Genomic DNA, 12,925 nt, shown 5'->3' on the forward strand with positions numbered 1-12,925 from the left:
CGCCCGCTCCCCCGTGCCCCAGCACGGCGGCGCCTGTTCACCCCCAACCGGGGCACCCCCCCCCCCCCGGTCCCGGTTCTCTCCCCCCGGTCCCGGTTCAAGGCAGGGAGCTCCAAAACGTTCCATTTTATTGAACCAGCACCCAAAAAACGGTTTTTCCCCTCGGCCCAAAACAGGGTGAGAACAATCCAAGTGTAAGAGGGAAGCAGCCGGGAACCGGGAAGGGCCCACGGCCGGTAACGGCGGGGGGCGGGCGGCACCTCGATTTCCCACCCGGAGCCCCTCACATCGCCCCGGGGCGTCTCGGCGGGGCCGGCAGACGGCGTCAGGAGTTCCTCTCGGTCCCGCCGCCGTTGTCCTCAGCACTGGCAGCGTCTGCACCAAACGGGGGTGATCGGGGAGCCCCGGTATCACGGTACCGGCTCCCTGGCCAGTGCAGAGCAGCGCCCTGGTGTGACCGTGCGCGGTACCGGGGCTTACCGGAGAGGCTGACACAGGACAGCGTCAGGGGCGTCCCGACGGGGCTTCTCCGGGGCTCCGATGCGAGGCTCTCGAGGGAGGCACAGGTGACGTCCTCCTGCGCCGGGAAGAGCCGGTTAACGGCACCGGGAGGGCTGGGGGGCAGCGCCGGGGCTGCGTCTGCTTACCGGTGTCACCGCCGGGGGCGGCCCGTCGCCCGCCGCCGCTTCCTCCTCCTCCTCCTCGCGGGGCAGGGGCGCGGCGTGGCCCAGCCGCACCAGCTCTGCGCCGACGTCCAGGGTCTGCGCCGAGAGGAGACGGGGCTGGAGAACCGGGATGGCCCCGGGGGACGGGGCAAGGGAGGGGGTGTCGCGGCGGGGGGGGCCTCACCTCGCCGCCGTGCGCCGCGTAGAGCCGCACCTCGGGCCCCGCCGGCCCGTAACTGGCGATTTTGGCCACCAGCGGTTTCCAGGCCGCGCAGTGCGTGAGGCGGTCGAAGGCGTCGAGCGCCGCCACGGCCCAGCCGCCCCCCCCTGCGGGAGGGGGGACACGGGGGGGCTGAGCGGCACCGGGAAGGGGGGACGGCGGCGGCACGGGGGCGCGGGGGACGCGGCTCACCCGCGGGCCCGATGCCGGCCAGGCCGCACTCCAGCGCCTGGAAGGGGAGGCTCAGGAAGTCGCTCCTGGGGGGGAGAGAACGGCCCCGTGGCGTCACCCCGCACCGCAGGGACACGGGGACACCCCCGGTGTGTCCCCCCCCGCGCTCACCGCAGGGCCCGCAGCGCCTCGCGGGGGGCCTCGCCGTTGTCCCCAAAATCCACGTAGTAAAGGTCGAAGTTGCCGTTCTCCAGCGTGCCCAGGACGCGGGCGCGGTACCAGTCCCCGCTGTCGGCGTAGGGAGCCGCCACGATGTCCCCGGCCTGGACGGCGGCGAGCGGGGCCTGGGGAGGGGGGGGACGGGGGGGTGACAGCCCCGGGGGACACGGGGAGGGGGACGCCCAGCGCGGGCCCCGCGGGCACTCACGGCGCGGGCGCAGCTCCCGTAGTAGTGGCGCATCTCGGCCGCCAGCTTGTCCAGCTGGAGGCTGCGGTGCCCGATGATCTGGATCCAGAAGTGATTCGGATTTTCCGCGGCCGAGACGTAAACTTCGAGGTGTTCGTCGGCGTGGAAGCTGAAATCGGGGCTGGGAACTACGGGGGAACCCCCGTGAGAGCTGGGGGGTCAGCCCTGGCCTCCCCCAGGGACGGGAAGCTCCCGCCCGGCCCCGGGGACACCGAGCGCGGGGGACAGCGCCCCCGGGGGGACCCCGCGCCGTTAAACCGCCTCCTCTCACCCTCAAACTTCGGCACCGCCACCTGGGGCCCCACCGCCGGCTCCTCGCTCTCGTCGCCCAGCTCGGTGGGAGCCAGGCCCAGGGTGGAGCCTTCGTCCCAGGACGAGCCCCCGTCCTCCTCCCCGCGCTCCGGGGTGCCGTTGGGGAGCGGCTCCGGGTCCCGCCGGCTGCCCAGGGGCTGCTTGCGCTGGCACCGCAGCGCCGTCGACTGCGCCAGCTCCTTCCGGAAAGCGTCGTCCTCCATCAGCTTCTCCATGATGAGTTTCTTTGGGACAGGGCGGGAAAAAAAAGTAAAAAAAAAAGAAAAAGAGGAGAGCGTTGGGGCGGGGGGGGGCCGGGTGCCCCCAGCCCCGCCGCCTCCCCCTCACCTTGGCGGCCGCCACCTCCTTCCGCGTCCCCGAGAGCTGGATGACCCTGACCGGGGACAGGCCGGCGTCGGCCTCGCGCTCGCAGAGCACTTTGGCCCCCGAGCTGCGGCAGATGCCCCGCACCGTCTCGCCGCCCCGGCCTGCGGCGGACAGGGAAGCTGCGGCAGGGCGGAGCGGGGGCCGCCCGCCCTCCCGCCGGGACCGCGGCGGTGCGGGGAGGTACCGATGATCCTGCCGACGGCTCTCTGGGGCACGCAGAGCTGCTCCGACACCGGGGTGCTCTCCGCCACGATCTGGTGGACGGCGGCTTTGGCCTGGCAGACTTGGCTGGGGGAGCCCGAGATGAGCAGCGTCGTCTCCTCGCCCTCGTCCTCTCCCTCCACCTCGATGCGAGCCCCCGTCGCCTGCCTCAGCTGCGGGCACAGGGCGGGGGGGACGGCCCCCGGCTGCCATTCCCTGCGGGTCCCAGCGAGCCCGGCCGAGCCCCGAGCCCCCCGGGAGCGCATCCCGCACCTTTTTGATGGCGGCTCCCTTCCGGCCGATGATGGACTTCACAGCCCCCCGGGGGACTCGCATCTCCAGCTCCAGCTCCTCGTCTCCCACGAAGGTCAGGCGCTCCTCTGGGGGGAAAGCGGCCGGGTGATGGCGGCGGGTCCCCGCAGCCGCGTGCACCCGCGCGGGGGGGGGTTATCCGCGGCACAAGGGACGTTCAAACGGGGCCGAGCTCCTCCGGGAGCGCCCCCCGAGCCCTGGGGGGGCCCCCGCGGCGGCTCCGGAAGCCCCCGGGGTGTTTCTGAGCGCGAGGGGAGGGCGGGCTCTGCGGGGGGGCGGCTGAACGCTCAAACCGGGGAAGGGCAGCGGGGCCGCGACACCCACCTCGGCTCTCCCGGTACCTGCGGTACAGGATGTAGCAGACGGCGGCGCCGGCCGGGACGCCCAGCACCAGCGCGGCCTTCTGCAGCGCCGTCAGGTTGCTCCAGCAGCCCCGCGCCGCCATCGCCTCCCCGCGGCCTGCGGGAGGAGCGGTGCTCCCGGGAGCCTCTCCCCAGCCACGGGCACCGGGGACAGGGCCCGGCCCGGGGGTCCCCGCCCCGCCCGCGCACCCGCCGCAGAGGGCCCGGCCACCGCCTCAGGCCTCGGCCCCGGAACAGGCCGCGGCTCCCGGCGCTCCGGGAGAGGAGGAGCCGCCGCCGTCTCCCGGGGCGGCCTCACCCTACCCGGGGCCCCTCCCGCGGCGGCGCCGCCCCCGGCCCCGGCCCCGGCTTCGCCCCTCGAGCCGCCGCCGCCGCCCCACGCGCCCGGCCGCCGCTGGCCCCGCCCCCGCCCGCCCCGCTCCAATCGCAGCGCCGCTGCTCCCCGCCCCGCCAATCACCGCCGGAAGCGCCGCGGCCAATCCCCGGACGGGCTCCCACAGGAGGGGGAGGGAAGAAAGGGGCGAGGGGGCGGGACACAGCGCCTGCCTGGGAATAAAGCGGCCAATCCGCGCCGCGCGGCTGCAGGGTGAAGCCAATCAGCGAGCAGCATCGAGCGCACGGGCCCGCCCCGAGACGTGAGTGACGTGCGGCGCGTCCCGTAGAGAGAGGGGAGGGGGCTCTGCCCCGGCCCACAATGCCCCGCGGGCGCCGCCCCCCCCGCCCCGCGCCGCCGGTTCCCGGTGACGGAGCCCACGGACGCGCCGTCCCGCAAAGCGCCTTTATTGCACCCGGGTACAGCCGCGGCCCCGGGAGCCCGGAGCTGCTCTGCGGCCCGGGGGCGCCCCCGGGTGATGGAGCGTCACCACCGGGTGACAGAGGTCCTCTGGGTGACGAATCCCTGATGGGTGACAGGGCGCTGCCGGGTGACAAAGCCCCAGCGGGTGACAGACCGTCACCAGGTGATGAAGCTCCTCTGGGTGACAGTGTTGCTGGGTGACAAACCCCTGCTGGGTGACAGAGTGCCACTGGGTGACAGAGGTTCTCTGTGTGACAGACTGTCACCGGGTCACCAGGTGACAAAGCCCCGGCAGGTGACAGACTGTCACTGGGTGACGGAGTGTCACCGGGTGACAAAGGTTCTGTGGGTGACAGCATTGCTGGGTGACAGACCGTCACCGAGTGAAAAAGCCCCGGCGGGTGACAGAGCATCGCCGGGTGACAGAGCATCGCTGGGTGACAGAGCATCGCTGGGTGACAAAGGTTCTCCGGGTGTCAGACTGTCACCAGATGACAAAGCCCCAGCGGGTGACAGGCTGTCACCGGGTGACAAAGCTCCTCGGGGTGACAGACCATCGCCGGGTGACGGAGCGTCACCGGGTGACGGAGCCCCAGCGGGTGACAGCCCCTCGCCGGGTGCTGCCCCCCGGGGCGCAGGCGGGCGCGGGGTGTTGCCGGGGGGCGGTGCCGGGGCGAGGGGCCCCCCCCGGGCGGGCGGGGGCTCAGCGGGCGCCGCCGGGGGTCTCGGCCTCGGAGGCGAAGAGCTCCCGGTAGAGCGGGGGGAAGGCGCCGTGCAGGGCCCCGGGGTGGCGGCGGCGGAAGGCCTGGAGCTGCTCCACGTGCTGCGCACACAGCGCCCGCAGGCGCCCGGCCGGCGGCAGCTGCCGCGGGGACACGGCCCGTCACGGGGACACACGCACACGGGGGGGGGGACACGCGCGACGCGCAGGGGGGACGCGCGTGTCACACGCCCAGGGCACCCCGCGCCCCAGGGCGAACCCCGGCCCGTGGTGGCCACCGCTCCCGGCCTCCCGTCCCGCACCCCCTGTCCCCCCTGTGCCCCCTGTCCCCCCTGTGCCCCCATCCCACACATCCTGTCCCCCCGTCCCCCTGTCCTGTCCCCTCTGTGCCCCCATTCCGCACCCCCTGTCCCCCCGGCCTGGCCCCCCTGGCCCCCCGTCCCCTCTGTCCCCCTGTCCCACACCCCCTGTCCCCCCGCCCTGTCCCCTGTCCCCACCCTGGCCAGCAGCCCCTCGCGGCGGGTCCGGTGCAGCAGGAGGCGGAAGGCGACTTCCAGGCGTCCCTGCAGCCGGGCCACCTTGGCCTGTTCCTGCAGCCACGGCCGGTCTGGGGACAGGGGACACGGGGGGGGCGTGGGGACGGGGACAGGATGGGGATGGACACCCCCCTCCCCATAGGGGTGGGGACGGGATGGGGACAGGAATGAGGACAGGGATGGGGACAGGGATGGGGACAGGGATGGGGACAGGATGGGGACAGGAATGAGGACAGGGATGGGGACAGGGATGGGGACAGGGATGGGGACGGGATGGGGACAGGGATGGGGACAGGGATGGGGACAGGGATGGGGACAGGATGGGGACAGGAATGAGGACAGGGATGGGGACAGGGATGGGGACAGGGATGGGGACGGGATGGGGACAGGGATGGGGACAGGGATGGGGACGGGATGGGGACAGGAATGAGGACAGGGATGGGCACAGGGATGGGCACAGGGATGGGCACAGGGACCCGCTGGGTCTGAGAGTGGGACAGGAGAGGCCCAGGGTGGTGACACCCCCGGGACAGGGTGAGGGGACAGCAGGGGGGTTTGGGCGAAGGCCCGTCTGGGTTCCCGCGGGGGGCGCGGGGCCCTCACTGGCGTTGACGAGGACGAGGGCGCTGAAGAGGGCCACCTCGCTCTCCGAGCAGTGCAGAGCGCAGAGGCTCTGGGCGAAGTCGAAGATGGAGCCGACGAGCTCGTGGCAGCCTGCGGGGAGCCCTGGTCACCGCGCGCGTCCCCCGCGTCCCCCCCGTGCCCCCTCCCCGTGTCCTACCCAGGGATCGGAAGAGCTCGGCGCCCGCGTACTTGCCCTCGAAGAAGACGGTCCGGTTGTCGGAGTTGAAGGCTCGGCACATGCGCACCAGCACCACCTCCATGGCGCCTGCGCCCCGGCAGCGGGACGGGGACGGTGGCACCGGGGACGCAGGGCCCCGCGGGGCTGCTGCTCGGGGTGGGGCCGCTGCCCCCCGCGACACCAGCCCTGGGGGCTGTCACCTCCCCGGGGGGACCCGTGGGGACGCCATCCCTTGGGGACCACCGCCCCCCGGCCACGGGGCCACGGCGTCCTCTCGGGACTGTCACCCTCCCCCGTGATGGGACCAGAGCAGCCCATCGCCTGGGGACACTGGGGCTGGGGAGACGGGGACAGCGGGGGCTGTGGGGCTGGGGACGAGGGGACGTGGTGGCCCCGGGGCTGAGGACAAAGGGATGGGGTGGCCCAGGGTGGGGGAAAATGGGACGTGGTGGCCCAGAGTGGGGGACAAGGGGATGTGGTGGCCCAGGCTGGGGGACGAGGGGATGGGGTGGCCCTGGGGCAGGGGACAAGGGGCTGAGGTGGCCCCAGAGCTGGGGACGAGGGGATGGGGTGGCTCAGGGTGGGGGACGAGGGGACATGGTGGCCCCGGGGGACCGGTGGCCCCGTACCCGCTTTGAGGAGGACGATCTGGTCGTTCTGGCAGAGCTCCATGAAGCCGCGCAGGCGCTTGGCGAACTCCACCACGTGCTGGATGGCCTCGGTGACGCGCCCGGCGCAGCGCCGCCACATCTCCTCCGTGGACTGCGGCACCGGGCGGCCGCGTCACCCCGGGAGCGGGCCCCGGCGGCCGCTCCCCTGTCCCCGTCCCCCCCGCGGGCCCCCACCTGCTCCTGGTAGGCGCGGATCTCCTCGCGGGAGAAGGTGTCCCAGCGCCGCAGCTGCAGGTCCTCGGCGCGGGGCTGGCAGGTCTCGCGGTAGGACTTGAGGACGTTCTGGGTGAGGTGCTCTGCGGGGACACGGGGACACGGGGCGCTGCGAGGGGACGGGGCAGGCAGCCCCCGCTCCCGGCCCACCGCCACCGAGCACCCACGGGTGACCGGCCCGCCCCCCCGCGACTCACCGATCTCCGCGCAGGAGGCTGCGGGTGACTCCAGGAGGCTGCCGACGTCGGCGGGGGGGAACGGGTCGGGGCCGTCCCCGTCCCCACCCGGGTCCCGCTCGGGCCCCTCCGGCCGCGCCGGCTCCAGCTGCACCGCGGGAGCAGCCCCGCTCTCCGTCCCGCCGTGGCGGGGGCCGGGGCACCCCGGGGTGCCGGCGGGGGTCAGCGGGTGGCCCCGGCACCCCCCCGGCGCCAGGAACCCGGGGGGGGCCCCCTCGGCCGCCCGCTCCCGCTGCCGCTGCTCCAGCTGCTGCTGCGCCTCGGCCTGCAGCCGGTCCCGCTGCTTCTTGGACATGCGGCCGAACTTGACGGCTGCGCCGGGGGACGCGCGTGTCACCGCACGCGTCTGCGCGCTCCCCGCGACCTACGTAACCGGGGCACCGGGGCTTTCCGGCCCCGCGCGCGTGTCGCTCGCCCCCCGCTTCCTCCGGCCGCACCCACGGCCCCGCCGCTTCCTCCGGGGACCCCGCGGGCCCCCTCCGCCGCCCGGGGCCGGGGCCGGGGGGGCACCCACCGTCGCGGGACATGCCGAGGCGCAGGCACTTCTGGAGGCGGCAGTGCTGGCACCGGTTGCGGCTGGCCCGGTCGATGGGGCAGTTCTGCTGCCGGCTGCAGGCGTAGCTCAGGCTGCTCTGCTGGCTGCGCCGGAAAAAGCCCTGCGCGGGGGTCAGCGCCAGGACGGCCCCCCCGGCGCCCATCGGCACCCCCCGGCACAACCACGGCCTCTCCGGCACCCCCCAGCACCTCTGGCACCCCCCAGGCACCCCCCGGCACCCCCCAGCACCCCCCAGGCACTCCTCAGCGCCCCCCCAGCCCCCCCCCCCCCCGGCACCTCTCAGCATCCTCTTGGCACCCCTGGCACACAGTGGCACCCCCAGCACCCCCCCAGCACTCCCTGGCCCCCCCTCACACCCTCCCCGGCACCCCCCAGCTCTCCCCTCACACACCCAGCACCCCCCTGGTGCCCCCCCATCACCCCTCCCGGCCCCCCCCGGCCCCCCCCTCACCTTGCAGCCCTCGCAGGTGATGACGCCGTAGTGGATCCCCGAGGATTTGTCCCCGCAGATCTTGCAGGGGATCACCTCGATGTGGGCTGCGGGCGGGAGGGGGGACGTGGGCGCCCGCCCCCACCAGGGACCCCCCCGGGGGAGCTCACGGCCCCTCCGGGCTCACGTGGCACCCGCGGGACCACCACGTGCCACGGGCGTCCTCGCACGCTCCCCCCGGGCTCACGTGTCCCCGCGGGGCTCAGTTGTCCCTCGGGGACTCGCCGGTCCCAAGTGGGTCCCGTGTCCCCGGGGGGTCACAGAGTCCCCCACGGCCCCGCGCGTCCCTCCCGGCCTCACGTGTCACCGCACGCGCTCACGTGGCCGCTGCGGGCTCACGTCCCCCACGGGCTCGTCCGTCACCCCCCCTCCCCGGGCTGCTCCCGGGTCCCCCCCCAGGTTCCCACGTCACCCCACGGGCCCCCGAGGACCCCGTGCCACCACGTGTCCTCTCCGGGACCGCGGCCGTCGCCCGTGTGGTCCCCGTCGCTCCGTGGGCTCCCGTGTCCCCCGTGAGCTCCCGCCACACCCACGGCCTCCGACGTCCCCTTGCGGGCTCAGGCGCCCCCCAGCAGCCCTGGGCGCCCCCCGGGCGTCCCCCCGGCGCAGGGTGGGTCCTGCCGGACGCCGGGAGCCGCCGAAACCGCAGCGGCAGCGAGCGCCGGCGAAGCCGCAACTGGGACACGGCCCCACCTCGCAGGAAGGCGCCCGCCGCCGCGGCACGGCCCGGTGCGGCCCGGTGCGGCCCCCGGGCGGGCAGGGCGCCGTGGGGTGCGGCCACAGGGACGGGGGGCGCCGGGGACGGCGACGTGGGGGGACACAGCCGGGAACGGCTGAGCCGGGGGCGACACCGCGGGGGGGACACCGCAGCCGGGAGGACCCCAGCCCCGGTGAGAGCCGCCAGGAGTCCCCTGCCACCCCGGTGGCTCCCGTCCCCCCGCTGCCACCGGCTCGTCACCCTCTGCCCTGCCGTGCTCCCTTGCACGCGCTTGCACACAGCCTGACACCCCCAGCCCCCTCCTGCCGGCTCGCACACACTTGCACGCTCGCCTGCACGTACGGACACACTCGTGCGCGCCCACACGCGGTTGTGTGAGCACGGGGGTGTTGGAGGGGGCCGTTGCGCACTTGGGCACACGTGGGCACACACACACACACGCTCGGGCGCGCTGGCCTGCGCTTGTGCACGTCTGCAAAGGGCCGTGCAAAGCTGGAAACGCTTGTGCGCGCTCCCGCAGGCCGCTGCACGCTCGCGGGCGCTCGCACGCGCCGGGGCACACCCGCACACGCTCGGGGGCCGCTCGCACGGGCCGGGAGGCGCCCGCCGGCGCTCGCACGCGCCCTCGCGCCCCGGCGCCCGCTCGCACACGCCACGCGGCTGCTCCTTCACGCGTGCACACGCGCGCACACGCCCGCACGCCTCTTCCTCCCCGCGGCCGAATCCGCCTCGTCGGCTTTTTCCACCCGCCCCAGTTTTGGGGCCCGGCGGCCGCCCGCACATCCGGCGGCCGGGCACCGGGGACCCCCGCGGCGGCGCCGGCCCCGGGGGGGGCCCCGGGAATTCGGCGCTTTGACTCAGCCCCGCGCCCCGGCACCCGCATTAGTCAACGGCGGCGGCGGCGGCGGCTGCCAGGAAGCGCCGCTTTCGGGTGCCGCTCCTGCCGGGAACCGGCGCCCAGAGGTCGACGAGGTCTCGCCCAGCGCCGCGCCTCCCCCGGCGCCCGCCGCTCCCACGACACCCACCTGCACCCGGGGGCACCGGCTCCCCCCGGCGCCCGCCAGCAGCGCCCAACGGCCCCCGTCAGGCCCCCCGGCGCCCGCCGGCACCTGCCAGCCCCGCGGGCGCCCAACGGCACCCGTCAGCCCCACAGCACCCACCAGTAACACCCAGCGGTCCCCGTCAGCCCCACCAGTAACACCCAACGGCACCCGTCAGCCCCACCAGCACCCACCAGTAACACCCAATGGTCCCCACCAGCACCCACCAGTAACACCCAGTGGTCCCTGTCAGCCCCACCAGCACCCACCAGTAACACCCAATGGTCCCTGTCAGCCCCACCAGTAACATCCAACGGTCCCCGTCAGCCCCACCAGTAACATCCAACGGTCCCCGTCAGCCCCACCAGTAACACCCAATGGTCCCCGTCAGCCCCACCAGTAACACCCAACAGCACCTGTCAGAGCCGCCAGCAACACCCAACTGCACCAACCATCTCCACCCGCACCCACCAGTAACACCCAATGGTCCCCACCAGCCCCACCAGCACCCACCAGTAACCCCCACCAGCCCCCGGGGCGCCCACCAGCACCCCATCATCCCCCCCGGCACCCACGAACATCCGCCAGCACCGCGAGCACCACTGGTACCTGTCGGCCCCACCAGCACCCAGTAGGGCTGTGGGCACCCACCAGCACCCACCAGTACACACCAGTACACACCAGCACCCATCACGCCCCAAGCACCCAGTGACCTCAGGGCACCCACCGGCCCCAGGGACCCCCCCCAGCACCCACAGGGGCCCGCTGGCACCATCAGCACCCACCGGCCCCAGGGCGGGGGGACGACCCGGCGCGGCGTCACGGCAAAACACGCCATGACACAGGCGGGCACGTCACGGCACAGGCCAACACGCCGTGACACGGAAGGGAAGGAGGGGACCCCTGGGCACCCCGGGCCCAGCACCCATGGGTGCGGGCGGCCCTGCCTCAGCTTCCCCAGAGCTAAACTGGGGGGCTGTGGCGGGGGGCGGCGCGGGAGCGGGGCCACCTGCGCGTCCCCGTCCGTGTCCCTGCCCGTGTCACCTGCGCCGGCCCCGCGCAGCTGCCACCCCCCGCCACATCTGAGGGCGAGCGCCCGACACGCAGGTGCGCGGGGGCACCCACGGGTGCGGGGGGCACCCACCCCCCCGCCTCGGGCGCTCACAGCCGCAGCTGCGGGTGTGGGGGGGAAACGGGGCTGCCCGGCGGCGCCGGGACACGCAGCAACATGCGATAACATACGTGTACACCCCGCAACATGCACGTACACCCCACAACACGCGCGTGCACCCCACAACACGCGTGTGCACGTCGCACTCCGTGCATGGGCACCCGGGGCCATGTACACAGCCGCACACACTGCACTGCCCCGCAACATGGGTGCACACGCCATAACACACGTGTGTGTGCAGCTACACGCCGTAACATGTATGCACACGCAGGCACGGGCTCTAATGTGTGTGTGCACAGAGCAACACGCTGCAACATGCGTGCCCAGACCCTGTTGGTGTGACACACGCAGTTACACCCCCCTTGCCATGCGTGCGCCCTGAAACACACCTGCACACACCATAACACGTGTGGTCATGCTGTAACATGTGCCAACATGCCTGTGTGAGCTGTAAAACACGTGTGATGCTGACACACGCTGACACACGCAGCCCCCGTGCTCCGGCAGCTCCGGGTGCTCTTACACACGCACACGCCCTGTCCTCGCACACGCACACATGCTCACACGTGTGCACACACGCACAGTCCAACACAAGCATGCAGCTGTGCCCACGCGTGTGCACACACACACACACACACACCCCCGGGTGCCCCCACCTGTTGCACACCCCACCCCGTGCCCACACGGCTGCACACACGCGCTCTCCCCCCTTTTGCACACGCACCTGCCCCCACCCGCACCCTTGCACACCCTCACGCGTGCTCCCCGCTGCTTGCACATGCGTGTGGATCCCCCTGTGCCCCCACGCCCTTGCACACGCGCTCCCACCCGCTCCCCCGCTGGCACGCCTGCTCTGACACACTCTCGTGCCCTTGCACACAACACCCCGCCTGCTCCCACACCCTTGCACACGCACACACACGCGCTGCTGCAGGGTCCCACACGCCTGCACGCGTGTCCGCGTGCACTCACCGGGCTCCCGCTGCCTGCACCCGCGCACGCACACCCGTGAGCTCCCGCGCCCTCGCACACACGCGTGCACACGCCAGCACGCTCCCACCTGCTCCCCCAGCCGCTCTCACACGGTCCCACACGCTTGCACGCTCCCTCACGCATGCACACACGCGTGCCCGGCCCCCCCCCCCGCGCACCCCCCACCCCGTTTCACACGCTCAGGCCCCCTCCCGCCCCCCGGCCTCGCACGCTCCCCCAGGTGAGCACACGCCCGCACACGCGTGTGCCCGCCCGCAGCCCCCGTGCCCGGCCCTACCTCGCATGGCGGCGGCGGCGGCGCGGGCGGCGCGGGCAGGCGTTATAAGGGCGCCGGGGCCCCCCCGGCATCCTGCCCCCCCCCCCCGGCATCCTGCCCCCCCGGCCCCACGCACTGGAAATTTCCGACTTTCCACGGGGCGGCCGGGGGGGAAACTGAGGCACGGAGGGGGGGAGCGGGGAGCCGCGCGGCCGGCGGTGACCCCCGCACCCCCTGACCCCGGTGACCCCGGGCGGAGCGGGGACCCGGGCGGGGACCGGCACCGCGGCCCCGAAACCCCCGGGGGCGGCTGCGACACCCCCCGGCCCCACGGGACCCCCCCGGCCCCCCGATGGGCTCAGCCTCGGGGTGCGGCTGTGACCCCCCCGGCCCCCGATGTGCCCGAGTTCGGGGTGCAGCTGTGACCCCCCCGATGTGCCCGGGCTCGGGGTGCAGCTGTGACCCCCCCGATGTGCCCGGGTTCGGGGTGCGGCTGTGACCCCCCCGGCCCCCGATGTGCCCGGGTTCGGGGTGCGGCTGTGACCCCCCCGGCCCCCGATGTGCCCGAGTTCGGGGTGCAGCTGTGACCCCCCCGATGTGCCCGGGTTCGGGGTGCGGCTGTGACCCCCCCGATGTGCCCGGGTTCGGGGT

The 12,925-nt window shown here is 74.1% G+C and overlaps 2 protein-coding genes across 2 annotated transcripts; both read right to left on the reverse strand.

Annotated features, from left to right (window-relative positions):
* Positions 1-127: 127 nt before the first annotated feature.
* On the reverse strand, positions 128-3,429 carry TDRKH (tudor and KH domain containing). The gene is made up of 13 exons (XM_074929069.1): positions 3,379-3,429; positions 3,038-3,172; positions 2,675-2,781; positions 2,385-2,574; positions 2,162-2,301; positions 1,794-2,058; positions 1,484-1,650; positions 1,228-1,400; positions 1,078-1,142; positions 850-992; positions 648-761; positions 481-577; positions 128-375 (listed from the first exon to the last, which is right to left on the reverse strand). The coding sequence occupies exons 2-13, from the start codon at positions 3,156-3,158 to the stop codon at positions 326-328; spliced, it is 1,632 nt and encodes a 543-aa protein (XP_074785170.1). The 5' UTR covers positions 3,159-3,172; positions 3,379-3,429; the 3' UTR covers positions 128-325.
* Positions 3,430-3,948: 519 nt separating this feature from the next.
* On the reverse strand, positions 3,949-8,210 carry RORC (RAR related orphan receptor C). Its single transcript, XM_074928973.1, is given in 11 exon segments — positions 3,949-4,733; positions 5,090-5,114; positions 5,116-5,179; positions 5,182-5,199; positions 5,732-5,842; positions 5,910-6,017; positions 6,560-6,692; positions 6,776-6,897; positions 7,012-7,362; positions 7,565-7,706; positions 8,058-8,210. Coding segments are annotated over 10 exon segments (1,104 nt in total). The 5' UTR covers positions 7,578-7,706; positions 8,058-8,210; the 3' UTR covers positions 3,949-4,574.
* Between the last annotated feature and the right edge of the window lie 4,715 nt (positions 8,211-12,925).

Source organism: Athene noctua, chromosome 29, assembly GCF_965140245.1.
Source record: "Athene noctua chromosome 29, bAthNoc1.hap1.1, whole genome shotgun sequence".
NCBI lineage: Eukaryota > Metazoa > Chordata > Aves > Strigiformes > Strigidae > Athene > Athene noctua.